This window comes from Neolamprologus brichardi, chromosome 12 (genome assembly GCF_056152115.1).
Source record: "Neolamprologus brichardi isolate AB-2024 chromosome 12, ASM5615211v1, whole genome shotgun sequence".
NCBI lineage: Eukaryota > Metazoa > Chordata > Actinopteri > Cichliformes > Cichlidae > Neolamprologus > Neolamprologus brichardi.
In genome coordinates this window covers 12,841,939-12,856,924 of record NC_142115.1, presented here as the reverse complement: position 1 = coordinate 12,856,924, position 14,986 = coordinate 12,841,939, and the positions used below count along the sequence as shown (strand labels likewise).

General features: G+C 38.5%; 1 protein-coding gene across 1 annotated transcript in view; it reads left to right on the top strand.

Annotated features, from left to right (window-relative positions):
* Positions 1-14,986, top strand: part of si:dkeyp-14d3.1 (transmembrane protein 132C) — a 147,562-nt gene that overhangs the window by 24,077 nt on the left and 108,499 nt on the right. Inside the window, exon 2 of the mRNA XM_006803131.3 lies at positions 1,498-2,383. Within this exon, the coding sequence (XP_006803194.2) occupies positions 1,498-2,383 (886 nt within the window). The remainder of the gene's footprint in view (positions 1-1,497; positions 2,384-14,986) is intronic.

Below are 14,986 nucleotides of genomic sequence, written 5' to 3'. Positions count from 1 at the left end.
TTTGATTTACAAGGGTGATCAGAGGAAAGAAATCCTCCAGCAGCCAGCATGAGGATGAAAGTGTGCTAAGGAAGTGTAATCATGTAGCCGATTGCTCTGGAGAAGAAGGTCAAAGCCCACGCTTGTTGTCATTAAAACCTTCTTTATGTGTTCTGTGAAGTTCCTCGGGTTATAAGAACAGTATTGTTAGTCTCTATGGACTTCTTGTGATTTAGAAAGCTGGTTTTAATTGTAATTATAATTACATTTTAACTGATTTTATATTGAACCTCATAGGCTATGTTATACTGATAAATGGATAATTCGATGCTGCACATTTCTAATTAAAGCGCACAGATAATGTGGGGTTTCTAGTGGTATAATTGCAGCAAAATTCAGGAATATAAATATATAAATGTAGTGCATACATTTAGAGCTTGGGGGCCAGAAGGGTATACTTATTAATTAACTGCAAAAAATGTGCCTCATTATTATTTCTCATTACTGGTTAATTGCTTCATTGTTTCAGCACTAATTCTAACATGTTGCAGAGAAAATCTCTGTCTCGATAATCTTCTCAGATGTCTAAATCTCCTTGTCCCTTTTCAGGCTTTTTAAAATACAATTACAGCACACAAGCATTTAATTCTTACAGCAATCTAAAGTCATTCCACTGCCAAATGGCAACAATACACACTATGGAGAGGACTAAGAGACTTTAAATGGCACAAAAGCTCACGCTCTGTCATACAAAAAAAAAGGCACTGTAAATTCAATGAAGTCATCTTTTCGTAGTAATCTAAATCTGTTTTTATTCATATAAAAGATCAGAGGATTCAGACCCTTTAAAACACATGAATATGAACCACCTACTAGTCTTTAGAGTCAAAATAATGACTTTGTTGAAATAAATGTGAAGATTTCTTACACCTCACTAAATGAACAGTACTCCTAGTGTCCATTTTTTCTATCAAAACTTTCCTGAGACATCCTCGCTTTATAGTCTAAAGAAAATATTTAGAGTCTTAGCTCACAGTGAGGATTTTATACGTAATAAGCGTACAAAAAAAAAGGAAAAGAAACATGTAAGGAGGTAACTGATGTCCTTTTACAATAAATGTATTCATTCAGAGTCTGCTGCCTGTGATACATGCTCTTTGTGTCAGTCGAACAATTAACAGCTCTGACTTATTTAGTAGAAAGAAACATCTTTTTTTAATTTACTGAAATTCACTTATTCAGCTGATTCATGTTGTCAGAAGTCAAATAACAATACTGGACTAATGAGTCGATCAAGCTTTCATTCATTCAGAAGACCTCGAATCCTTACTTGACTTAGTGTATGTGATCTATCAGGGATATGTGTAGTTACAACACTTTTCTTGCACGTTCAAAATGTTCCTTCTAGTTTCTGCTTTGGCTTTATTTGTGTCTTTCTACATCATCTTGGCGAAATAGGTTATAAAAGCACTTCTATTATAAGACTACACTGACTGGCTTTTCTCTTCTGTCTTTTAGTAACCGACTGTCGAGTCTTAGAGGGGTTGCAGAGATATTCCTCTATCCCCACGTACCTGCCTGTCAACTATCAGCTCCTCAATGCTGACTTGGGATTTTTCCTGAAAGAGGCCAACCAGGACTTCATGAGGAACTCTACCCTGGTGTCGCGGACCGAGCCCTTCTTCATCTACCAGGCCAGAAGTTTGCCCTCTGTGAACGCCAGCTATGGGCCCCTCTCTGTGGAGCAGCCTGTCCCCTTAGAGCTCCTGCAGAGCCCGGGGACCTTTCCTGCCTCTTCTCTTTTTACCTTTAACTGGAAGGTGCAGACCTTTATCATGAATTCCCGAATTCACTTGACCAAGCCCAAAGTCCAGGTGTTGTTTTATGTTGCAGGCAGGGACTGGGATGACTACAGTGCCATCGACAAGCTGCCCTGTGTGCACATGTTTGCTTTCCATGAAACCCAGGAGGTACGTGGTACTTGCCAGCTGAGGGGGGAGCTGGGACTGTGTGTGGCTGAGCTGGAGCCACTGGCCAGCTGGTTCAGCCCACCTAGCGTCGTGCCAGGACGCCAGAGGAATCACGAAGTGTCCGAGGGCACCCCAGTGGAGCTCTACTACGTGTTGCAGTCCACAGATGCAGGGTGCCACTCAGATGAATCCAGAAAGGACCATTTCATCCGTACAAGTCAGGAAGGGCTGTTTGGTTCCTATACTTCAACGCCTTTGAGGAGGATTGGCGGTGTGAGGCTCTACCAGAACCCCACTGAGCCACCTCTTGCTGAACACAGGCTGGATAATAACTTTATGGTCTTGGTGCCAGCCACACCCATGAGGCAGAGGGAAACTGGCTCTGCTTTTATCACCGTGTCAGCCTACTCTCCTGTGGAGATGTTTACTCTCAGGTAAGAACATATTTCTTTCTGTTGTTCAATAAAATGTCCTGCTGAAGAGTTTTTCTGTCAGTCTCAGTGCAGCCAGTGTCTCCTGACTCCCGTGTTATTCTTTCAGTATATTCCGTCTTAAAAAATCTGGACATTATTCTTAAAAAACATTAATAAGGCCTGGTGTCACCTCACTGAAACACTGGAACAGCTGGAACATAGCAGAATCGGTTTTCCTTTCTCCTCGCTCCCTGCTCGTTCCATCTGTTCTTCTCGCCCTCCACAGTCACCCGTGTCGGGTTTCACTTCAATATAGCTGTTCTCGATTTTCTGTAATTTTCTTAAGTCAAAAATAAAATAATGATTGATTTCAGCTTATCAACGCCACCTGTTAACCGAGGTAAGCAGTAATTGCTCTGCTTCTGTACTCAACTGATCAAATCATTATTGATTGCGAAGTCAGCTGGCAACATTAATGTAGCACACAGCCTAATGACGACGACTTCATTTTGTGATTGGCTGCACTGGGATACAGAATAAATGACTGGAAAGAGTTTGAGGAGAGTCGTCCTCTTTCATGACGGTATTTATACAAGAAAAGGTGCCATGTAGCTAACAGCTCCTTGACATTTGTGGTCAAATTAATTCATTGATCGTTTTTTGTGGCCGTGTGAGAAATGTAATGTGATTTAACCCTTTTGTGGGCGAAACCTTTCACCAAGAAAACCAAAGGAGTTTGTGGTTCAGGCCAAGAAACAAGCTATACCAGGCTTTACAGTTACAGTTTTTTGTTGTTGTTTTTTTACAGTGACTAGAAGAATTCATGCTTACATTGTTACTCACAATTAATGTTATTATTACACATTGTTCATTGTTTTTCCTTAAAAGAAACCATTACATTGCTTAATTCAATCCCAGAGCAGCTCACTATACTACTCGTTATATTTTGCATTGCTCTGTAAAATGACCTGAAATGCAGTCACATAATTGTAACAATATAAACCTGAGGCTACAGTCCCAAATGCCGACACATAATCCTATCCTAATGAGGGCATACATACAGTCTTTTTATGTTTATGCATGAACACAAAAAACAACGTAAAGTAAAGATGAAATCAGGACCAAAGAGACTTTAAGGTCATCGCACAATGATTGCACTGCAGTGCTGTAAGTCAGACTGCTCATCATAGCTTTTGTTAGCTGCTGAAGATCAGGATCTGGGTGCTGGGTTGGGGTCAGCTTTAGCATCACTCTGGGTTGTTGGCTAGCTTTGTGTTAGCATGTTGTCTAACACAAGTTAGTAGTATATAGTTGTTTCTGTCTTGGATTCAGGACTTTATCGTCATGCTCTTGTGCTTTCGTGCGTTAAAAATAAAAGTAATGACCTAGTAAAAAATAATACAAGAATTGAAATCAGCTAAAGACGTTAAGTGATTACAATAAGACATTTTGTTGGAACACATCACTTCCAACATTGTTATCACCATATCCATAAAAAACTTTTTAAGAATGATTTCAGTCAAACATGAGCCTCGTTTGTGTTTTGTCACTTTTTAGGCAAATCAGTTTAAAACTATTCAAAAGTAATAAAAAGTTGAAAAGGTTCCTCTAAGGTTCCTCCACTTCCTCTAAGAATCAGTTTAGTATTTGCGACATTATCTTCAGCATTAACGTGTCTGATGAAAATATTCTGGATCAGTATATTGTCTTGTCCATAATTTTTGTTGCCTTTTCTTTTTCTTTTGAAGGATTAAACAGTAAAATATCATCTGTAAACCTTAGATGGACCAAACTTTATAGCAGGGATACACGATATCAGAAATAATATAATATTAACAGAAGTAGATTTACAGAATTCTCAGTTCCTTTGAGTTGTTTTAACAACTCAAAGGAAGCTTATCAACGCCACCTGTTAACCGAGGTAAGAAGTTGTTTTAACTCACCGACATGCTGTTTATTAAAAATGTTTACATTTAATTTTGTCGAGAGCTCACAGACTAAAATGTTAGAAGGGTTGTTGATTGCACATTGCTGTTAATATGAGGCATAAGGTTCATTTGTGCTAGTATTTTTGCAATGTTAGTCATTACAAACTTTTTTGCCCATGAAACATGGCTGATTTTTTTGGCAGTGCCAGCTTTCACAAAAAAGTATATTTTTAGGTACCATGTAATTTAGGACAGAATCAGGTGGATAATTTATAACAATATTGCTTCACGAAGAACAGATCTGGATGCTGGTCTTTTAGGTGCTTTGCTGAATTTAATTCCTTGGTCTGAAAACCACGACAGAATTGCTTGAATATCACCTCATTTTATCAATTATCATCCCTTGGTCACCCACATCATCCCTCCATGCCTGACTCTACCTTTCTTACCCACGTCAAGGACAGAGCTACTGCGAGAGTTGCATTTGTGGCCATAAGACTAGAAAACTTGTAGGTGTTTGCTGCCTCCGCCTGTTCAGAAGAATTGTAACCTTCACTGCCTACAGTATTAAAAAACACAAGTGGCATTGTGTTTTCAGAATTTCTATTAAAAAAAAGTTAAAGGAAGGTAAATACCAGTTCTGGTGACATCCCAATTCGTCGTGGTGTCATCGAAATTTCTTCAAGAAAGCAAAAAAAAGTTTATTTCCTAAAATGTTTTCCACATTTGTTGTGAGTCTTTGTGAGTAAACTGACATGTTGCTGCAACACAATACCAGACTTGTTATATACAGTGCCCTTCCAGAGCAGACTGAAATTTTAGCTGCGGGAAGCTTTGAGATCAAAACGAGACAATGAGCCCCTCTCTGAGCTATCGTTTCAAGATATTTATACGACAACAGCACATAAACCAAACTGAAAAGAAAGCAAGCAAAAACAGTTGTGTGTTAACGAACCTTTAGACGGTACAGTTCATAGCCTATACAAGGTATGAATTATATGCTGTGTAAAATTAACTTCTATGTTATAATAGATATATTATAGTTGTTTTTATTTCATCTTATCACAACTTCAAAACTTTTTTTTTAGCTAACCACATATATCTTCAGTAAGTGCAGCAAGAGCCGGGTTATCTCTCAGAAATGCAGTGACTCAGTGAAGCTGCTGATAGGTGCTAATTACAGTGAACAGATGAGACAAAATGATTTAGATAATTAACATGTGATGCAAATGAGGATGCCATTAATTAAAATGCATGTCCATTAGTGTAATGACTGAAGACGATCTTAATCACACTGCTTTAGAACATTTATAAACCTCCAGAGATGCTCTAACAAGGGGTCAAACCAATTCATCAAACTATGTAAAAAGGAAAACAAACTCGGTGGAACGCAATATTAAGATGAAGCGTACCGATCCTTATATCAAGCTGTAGCACTCTTATTGTGCACTAATAAAAACAACAATTTCCCGAGTTTACAACAAATATGCACAGAAGATGTTTTAGGGCCAGAATTGGAGCTGAGGTAAACAAGTTAACGGCAGCTTGTATTGTTTAGTTTTAACAAGCCAAAGAAAATTTCCAGACTTGCCCTTCTCGTGCTTCATTTAATCGCCTACTAGTTGTCCTGAAGTGATAAGCATTAAACTTTCTTTTTCTGAACTGCGAAAGTCTGAATGAGTTCTTTGATCAGTCAAATGAACAGGCCAGGCTGGCCGCAGAGGCAGTGCCTGTGGTGTTTTTTTTTATTTGGCAGCGTTACGCATGCCAGGCGCAGGTTGGCCATCTGAGAGCGACAGATATGAAAAGGCCTCTGTGTGGTCCTAGGTGATAAGGCTGTCCTCATACATGCATTTGTTAGGACACTTAATCGCCAGAGCGAGACGACTTTGATCTCTATATTCACAACATCATTATCATTTGTGTACTACGCACTTCTATGTCAGCCATTGTTGGCTGTATCCGCGAATGCAGAATGAGCTTATGATCGTGTGAAATCAGTCAAACAGACCCTCGGCTCTATGTTAGTTTAAAATGTTTATTAGATCCCCGCTCTTTAAAAGCAAAATCCGGGGGTTAGTTCTGCATGCTCATAAATTTATACGCACTATTTGCACAAAAATCTTCTTCTCAATGGACATGATAAAAAAGGTCAAATTTAAATGAAAGTTGAAATGGTTATTGAGCCCTTCAGTCATTCTTTCCTCTTCTCCAATTCAGTTTTCACCTTACTTTGCTCCATTATGCTGAAAGGTTCACACTGTGATAGATATTATGCAAAGAAAGCTAATTTGGAATATTCTTAATAGCCAATCATCTGGCCAATTTATTGCATTGTGAATTCACAGCAGGGTATGGCTTGCTGGGGCATTTCTCTGTTGACATGCTACTTTTAATTTGACGGGTTCTGATTTGATTTGACCTCCTCTGTGTTAATAGGCTCTGTCACTCAGGAACTGGAAAGTTTTGCTTATTTTTATTGTAGCTTACTTTCCTCAAACGCGGACAGATTTCAGTGTGGAGCATATCGTCGCTACTTGTAGTTACTATCATCAGTCATCCTGGCATGAGCACATTTCTATTTCCTGTCTCCTCTCCCTTTGATAAGCCATCATCCACTGGAAAAAAATAAAAAGGTTTAAATGTCAAATTAAAGAGAAAATGGCCTGAATTATTCTAGAAAAAGACCATAATGGCTAACATTTTAAAATCCATTATCACCATCTTACATGCACAAGGTGGAGGTATCTAGTTTGGAGGGCACCATGTTTAAATAATATTCCAGGGGCAGTGCAATTTACTCTGGAATAGAAGAGTCTTTACCAAATGCTCCTTTTAATTTGATAAACTGTTGAATTAATAAAAACATGCATCATCCTTGGAAAAAAAGAAATGGAAAAATTGGAAACTACCCGTCCTTGGACAGCCGACATTTTTGTGAAAATATTTAACCACTTAAAGTTCAGTTAGTACCATACAAGTGCTCCTTTTAAAATTTTGATTAATGTACAAGAGACTTGAAAAAAGGAAGTTAAAGCAGAGGAAGCACAAAACTGCAGTTCCTGTTGTGGCCACTTGAAGCAGGCTCCCAATGCATGTCAACGCCCATAGACTCCAATGTTACAATGCCCAAATTTAGTGCCCTACAATCATGTTTACAGTCTATTGTTTCGATCACTATGAATAGTTCATGATATTTACGAGGGATGAATTTTTAATTTTTGGCTCATCTGCATGGCCACTTTAATTAACAGTTCCTCTAGATGTCTGCTAGACCCCAACTGTCATGTAATGCAGAGATTGGGAACTCAAATGTGTGCAGGCATGCTTAAAGAACAACAAAACCCCAAACTACAATAGCAAAAACCAGCCCTTTATTAGATGTCCAAAACATAAATCAGCCTGTAAAATCCATCTATTAAAAAAACAAACATGGGGTGAAGCAACAGGATGAAAGATTAACATACGCTGAGGTACTGAACAGAGGAACAACAGGACTATATGAACTCACACACTGAGGGCTAATTGGGTTTACACACAGCCGGGGGAAAGAAGACACAGTGGCATCATCTCAATCACAGGGGAGGAAGGAAAAGCAAATACAAGACACAGAAGACAACTAACCAGCAGTTAGTTAAAGAGGAATCGAGAAATAATAACTAACAGGGAAACTTGACAGAAAAGTCAACTTAAAAAGGGACAAAAACATAAAGAAAACACAGATGGGGAAAAACAAAATGAAGGAACTATTAAACTGTAAAATAAACAGTAACTGGAACTAACACACGAAGGTAAGCAAGCAGAAATGTAACTCTGAAAACTCAAAACTCTCTCTGAGTGTAAGGCTCAGGACCACCACAGGACAGGACCCCCAATAAGTGAAGGTACTGAACATAATATTTCTGACATATATGTAATGTTGATGCATTTTTATTTGAGTTATCCAACAAACATATTTAACTGTGGGCTGTGTGGTGCAAGTTTGGTGAAATTTCAGTATGTTATCAAGCAGTTATTTAGCTCTAATGTGTGTTAGCAGATATGTGCATCTATGCTGAGCACCAATATGGTTTATGGATGCAACTTGCAAGCTAAGTGTGCTCATCCAAATGTTGTAAACTGTGGCACGGAACAGCTAACATGACAGTGGCAAAAGTGCTGGTGCTGACCAAGGTTATTATCGTTAACGAAAACTAACGAAATAACGAAAACTAGAAGTGAAAAAACATTTTCGTTAACGGAAATAAAAATAAAAACAAAAAAAGGAAAACTAACTAAAACTGGAATGAGTGTTCACAAAACTAACTAAAATTAACTGAATTTATAGCAAAAATGTGTTTAGTTTTCATTGATGTGTGCGTGTCATACAAGAGTCAAGGGTGAAAATGAAGTTTAGTTTCCAGATTTTTTTTTTCTTGCTGTGTCTCATTATGCCAGCAGGTGGCAGCACGTTAGTCGAGTCGTCTGTGTTGCTGCTCCATCCACGCGCAGAATCATGTCAGGAAAAGTCGGAAGAAAGCGCCAGAGTCCAATTTGGGATTACTTTGAATATGACTGTGTTTTGGATAAAGCAAGTGTCTTGTAGTGGAAACAGACAAATTATGAGGGACATTTCTAAAGGGAAAAAAATCCCACAAACCTTAAAGTGCACTTGAAAAGCTCACACAAGAAGGCTAACCTAGCTTACCTTGAGAAGGTAAGGGAGCACACTCAACCCTCATCCCCAGAAAACAGAAGCTAACCCCAGGCAAGGCAGCGTGATGCATCCCGAGACAACAGGACGGGGATATCTACACAACTGTGTGAGTCAATTACCTTCAAAAAGTTTATCAATTCACTTGAACCAAAATTACGAACACCCGGTGCTGCGAGAGTTAATAGTCTCATTGGGGCCAAGATATACATTTTATAGTTGCCTGGTATCAATGGTTGTTCATCTGCCTTTATTTATTTATTTAAAGAGCCCATAGGTGGGAATGTGAGTTGTCTGTCTCTGCATGTTAGCCCTGCGACAGACAGGCGACCTGTCCAGGGTGCAGTATGGTAGCTGGAATAGCAACATACCCAAGGATAAGCAGAAGAGAATGACTGATATGATGAAACTGGGATTTTGTTGCACTTAATTATTGCAAACACAACTAAAACTATAACTGAAACTAATCAAAACTAAACTGAAACTAAGGATTTTCAAAAAAATAAAAACTAAACTAGCAAACAATTGGTAAAAACTAATTAAAACTGATATAAAATTGAAAATCTGAAGTCAAAACTAAATAAAAATAAAAACTAATGAAAATTGCAAAACTATTAAAACCCTGGTGCTGACGCATTAAAATGTTGGGTCCAAAACCAAAGGGTAGCATCACAGTGGCTACAATCTCTTCTTAAAAGTTTATATAGTGTACACAAATTTAAATGAAATTTTAAAATCTCAAACCACATCAGTTCTCCCAGCTCGGTTTCAAAATATTGAAATAGTCCCTGGTGAGATTTGTCCCAATTTGTGGGAGAATGATAAAGAAGAAGAAGCAACAGCGGCTGAAACAAAGACTACCTACTTAATTGTTAACATGCTTCAAAAAACATTTTGAATGTCAATATTTTAGAGGTGCTTTAATATAGATAAATGCCATAAGACATGCAGCTGACACAGCATTAACTTTATTGCGTTCAAACAAAGACTGAAGTAAAAAAAAATATGTAATTGAAAGTAATAGGCAGTAATTAGAGACCGCGGAAAGAAATCTGACAAAAGAAAGTAGAAGCACTATAAACACAATTACAGGGAGACAGGTCTGACTGCTGCTGAACAGTTTTCTGGGTGAAACTCTAAGTGGCAGTCATGCTGCTGTATCTCATCAGACGTTGTAAGTCGTCATCCAGCAGAAAGCTATTATTCCACAAACCCATCGAGTAAATGCTAGATTGCTTTTTCATTACACCATAAACCATTATTTACACCAAGCGTAAAAGTTTACTCTACATGCAGCTACTTCATTACCAGATGATATAAAGGTAGAGATTTTGACTCCTCAACGGGGTTTAAGATGTATTGTGGATGTTAATTGATATAATCAAAGAATAGGTTGTTGTGAACAAAGCTGGATTAAGCAGGATTAACTATTTGATTGCTATGGATTGCATAGCTGTACGCCTGCTTTAGCGTGCCCCCACTTTGTTAGGTTTGGGAGAGAAACTGTTTCAAATCATATTCCTTTCTCGCGAGGCTGTTTTATCATGAACAGCAGTCGCTCTTTGCAGTGTCTTAAAGACATTTGTGCACACTAGCAGCCTTTTGCAAAGGAGAGCCAAATGAAAGAAAAGACATTGAAAAGGCACTTTAAACTCATTAAATTTAACATGCCAGTAATGTATAAGATGAAGTCATTATCATAATATGTTTTCTGGCATCACTGTGCAAGCTACTTAGTTTGTTAGGTGTCATTGATAATTCATCATTATCTCCCAGTATTATATGCTTCATATGCAAATCAAATGCAATGAAGGAAATTATTTTAAAGGATATTTTCCTGCTGCAGTCTCCAGCGATATAAAGTGAGAACCCAGAGCACAAAAGGAAATTGCTCTATTTTCTGTCTTGGTGCAATGCTGCCGTGCAGCATGAGTCACTGTATGGTGAGGGCTATTACATGTACATCGTCCTCCCTGCTGGACTCTGCCATTATTGTACAAAAAAAGATTTTGTCGATTTAAGTGACACTTTTCCTGAGAGCAGAGCTTCTTCGGTACACAAACACTCATTCTCATTTCTTTCCATGTAACATAGTGCTGTAATTCAGGAACAAAGGATCACACAGAGACACAACTGGTGATGGATTGGGGATGTATTATTAACACTGGAGTGGAGACTGGGGCTTGTCTGCTCATTTCGTGCAGCGTTTACTGCAAAGTAAGCAACAACTGAGCGTGACTGCATGTTGACCAATGCAAGAGGTAGCCTCACTTCTTCCGAAAGTAACAACTGCTATTATTCTTCTCCTTCTCAAACTTGCAGTCTTCAACCTCCGCTGACATTGAGTCAAGCGAAGGCACTCACTTGAGGCAATTATAAAATTTTTAGTGCACCTTTCTCCGGGCTTTGTACAACTTTTTTTCAAACAGGCACTAGTACTTCAGAACACGTGTAAGATGTGTAACATGGGAAGAAGTTCCCATTTAATACAAAGAGAAAAACACCTATTGCATGAATATCTAAAAATAGAACAGCAGTGGTACAATGTGGTTTGAAATTAATATTTAAAGGAGGCAAAGAGTTCAGAAGGGCGTGCCTCACATAAAATCTACACTGACGCTGAGTGTAGACTTTAAATAATCAAGGATAAGCAAATGTTACTAGTTTGTTCTAAGAGAATTGCATCATTATTACAGTTTTGTCCAATCAAGAACTTATTAGTTAATATGAAATGCTTCAACTTGAGGAAGAGGTTTCCCTAAAAACTGATCCCCAAAAACCTTCTTTGGGTATCGGTGCTGTTAAATTGGCAGAGACTTGTGCAAAGCCAGTAGCGGAGACACGAATTGTCATCTGTGCAACCACAAATATTGTTGCATTTGTTACATTTGTTACCCGCGCTTTCTCTGCGTGGCAGCTGGACTACAAAAGGGTGTTGTGACTGTTTCGTGTGCGCCTGTGCGTGTTGCACAGATGTGCAGGTGTGTACACTTGACTGAGTACACACGGCTGAATGTCTCAGCTGTGTGCCAGGCAGATAAACACCGCTGATCTTCTGCATGCAGTTTGTTTAATAGTGTGCCTCCTGTGGAGAACATCCTACCAAACATTTGTTTTCGAACAGATTTCAATAAAGCTGTCAGCGATTTTGCAGTAACACTGGGCATCCATTTGTGCGTCTGTGTGTGAACAGGAGTGCCTCCGTGCGCGTTTGTGCTAGTAGGCGAGTGCTCGTGCCTGCAGAGACGTGTTTGCGCGCGAGCACCCTGCTATGCTCGCACTGTTAATACTGAAAGCTCCACGAGTGGCTGCGATGGAATCAATTTGCATCTTCTTTAAAAGGCAGTGCATCAGTGAACAAATTACCTACCATCACGCTTCATTATGTGTACTGATGGACAACAGTGACTAATGTATGCAAGAACCAGTGGCCTAAAATATCAGCTGTGGTGGGATTGAGTGTACAAAATCATTATGCCGAAAAGGGTTAAAAACCTGATCTGAGGTAGGCTATTATCCAAAATACTATCTTTGAAAGAGTGGAAGGTAGGATTTAATTTTCCAAAAGGCACAATTTCCTTGTGTTACATTTTCTACTACAAATTTTTTAAGACTAAGTGCAATCTTTCTGGAAATAAAAGAGAAACATGCAGTACTCCAAAGTCCAATAAGTCGCACACAATTAACCAGTCAGAAATAAGGCCCAAAAACAGCCCATGAGATACATAAACATAATGCTAGGAAGCTTTGAAGAAGTGATAAGAACAAAGACAATATGACAAAAAGACAGTCACATATTACACATATTATTATGTTATTATGCATATTATTATTATTTGGTCAATATGACTGGAGAACAGCTATGGTATTAATAAAGGTTAGACTATTTGAAACATTTGAAAGCTGGAAAAATGTCAACTGTGCCATTAAGATATGGGAGAATGTGATGGATTATTCTGCAATGAGTGCTTTTTCTTCGCTCTCCTCTTTTCACTCTCTGTGTTTACTCTGCATTTAATAATTAGTTATTAATCTCTGGCTTTGTTCCACAGTGTGTCTTTTGTCCCATCTCCCTCCACTCACACCCTACCAGTCGTGGCTGATGACTTGCTGAGTGTGGTTCTGCTGGAGGTTTCTTCCTGTGAAAAGGGAGTTTTTCCTTCCCACTGTTGCCAAGTGCTTGTTCATAGGGGTTTATCTGATTGTTGGGGTTTTCTCTGTATTATTATATTACAATATAAAGCACCTTGAGGTGACTGTTGTTGTTACTTATATAAATAACATTGAATTGAAATCATTCATTCTTTAATGGTCTGAGAACAAGTACAAAAGAAAAATGAAAATAGAATTCAAATACAGGCTTAAATTAGGCTCAGTGTGAATTTGATATGAAACCCACAAGTACAAAAATTTTATCTGTTTTAGGATCATATTAAAGCTTGAAAGACAATCAAATCGTTATAAAACTGTAAATAACAGGAAACAAGAAATCAAAGAATGAGGTCATGTACAGGAGTCTGCCTTTATTACTGATGCTCACTGGGGGAAACACAAGGACTTTAGATGTTATTGAAAACTTTATGCCCTCTTACTTATCTTCCAGGAATAGTGACACTGTTGAGATGTGATGCTCACAGTGTTGTCTGTAATGTGATTTGCGATGACCCCAATGGAGGTCGCGGGCTAAAATGAGTGTCTTTGAGGAATAAAGTTGTTCTTTAAAATACAAGCATTGCTGTAGCTTTAACCTCTCTGGGGCCACAACTACTGTCAGAACTAAGACGCAAAGCATTGTGTCTAATTTCAATTTTGTATTTCAATTATTGTACCAGTTATTTTTCCAGTGAATTTCTTAGCCTATGAAACTTCAGATTCTTAGAGCGTTAAAAACAGTTTCAAAAACATCACAATTTCTGAATTCCCAAGGTTTGTATCTAAGAAAAACTGTCTCATATTAATTTACAAGGATATAAAAAGTGAAAAAAGAAGCAGTTGCTAATACTTGAGGGGCCGGGACCATGGAAATTAATTTACGTAAGCTCGTCTTCATTTTATCAAGCGGTTCGCATGGGACAAAAGTGTCAGGATATTTGCTTCTAAATGTCTCTGTATATTAATTTGCACATTAACAGAGTCACTGATTCTCTTAAATCTTCATGCTACAAACAATACACTCTGGAGTAAAGACAGATAGAATCGCAAGTCAGGTCCTCTTAAATCATGCTGTATTAGCTCCAGGCTTGTAGCTGCAGAACACTAATGGCTGAAGAGAAAAGTCTCAATAAAACAGAAATAAATGAGCCTTCACTGGGGTTGAGAAATAAAAAAAAAAGCAGCGGGAGGCCTCCCTCTTTTTGCGTAAGACCCCAATGTGCAGACCAAGGCACTGGTCACATGCTCATATCAGATTCATTATAGTCCAATCTCATTTGAAAGCCATCATCCCCAGCTATAAACAGGCACTGAATCAGCAGCTGCTGGGGTGCTTCTGCAGGGGAGAGCATGTGATGAAAGAATAAGAAAATGCCTTGTCATTTGTTGGCAGGCATTGAAACCATAAGCCATTTTCCTAAAACAGCTTATCCATTTGAAAGTGGAAGAAAGAATTACTCTGGGGAACAAATATAGATGATTAAGACGAAACGCATCTGAGAAAAGGACTTCAAACATGCATTAAATAAATCTTGTCAGACGTCTCCACGTTGTTATGAGTAATTTCTTTGTAGTTTGTTTATATTTAGCCTGTGACAGTTTTGGTGTGATTTGGCAGCCGACTACAGGTAACGTTCGCGTTTCCAGTCGGCTAATAGCATCAGCAGCAGAGTCCTCTTTGGAGGCGATGATACGCGAAAAAAGTAGAATAAAATAAATAAAGAATGTTAACAAAGAAAGAATAAACTACCCCGGTGTACAGCTCTTGTGAATTTAAAAGAGCTGATTTATTTTTATGTAGTAAAGAGTCTCCTCGTGTGTTCAGTATGTGTCGCAGTGGGTGCTACAAGG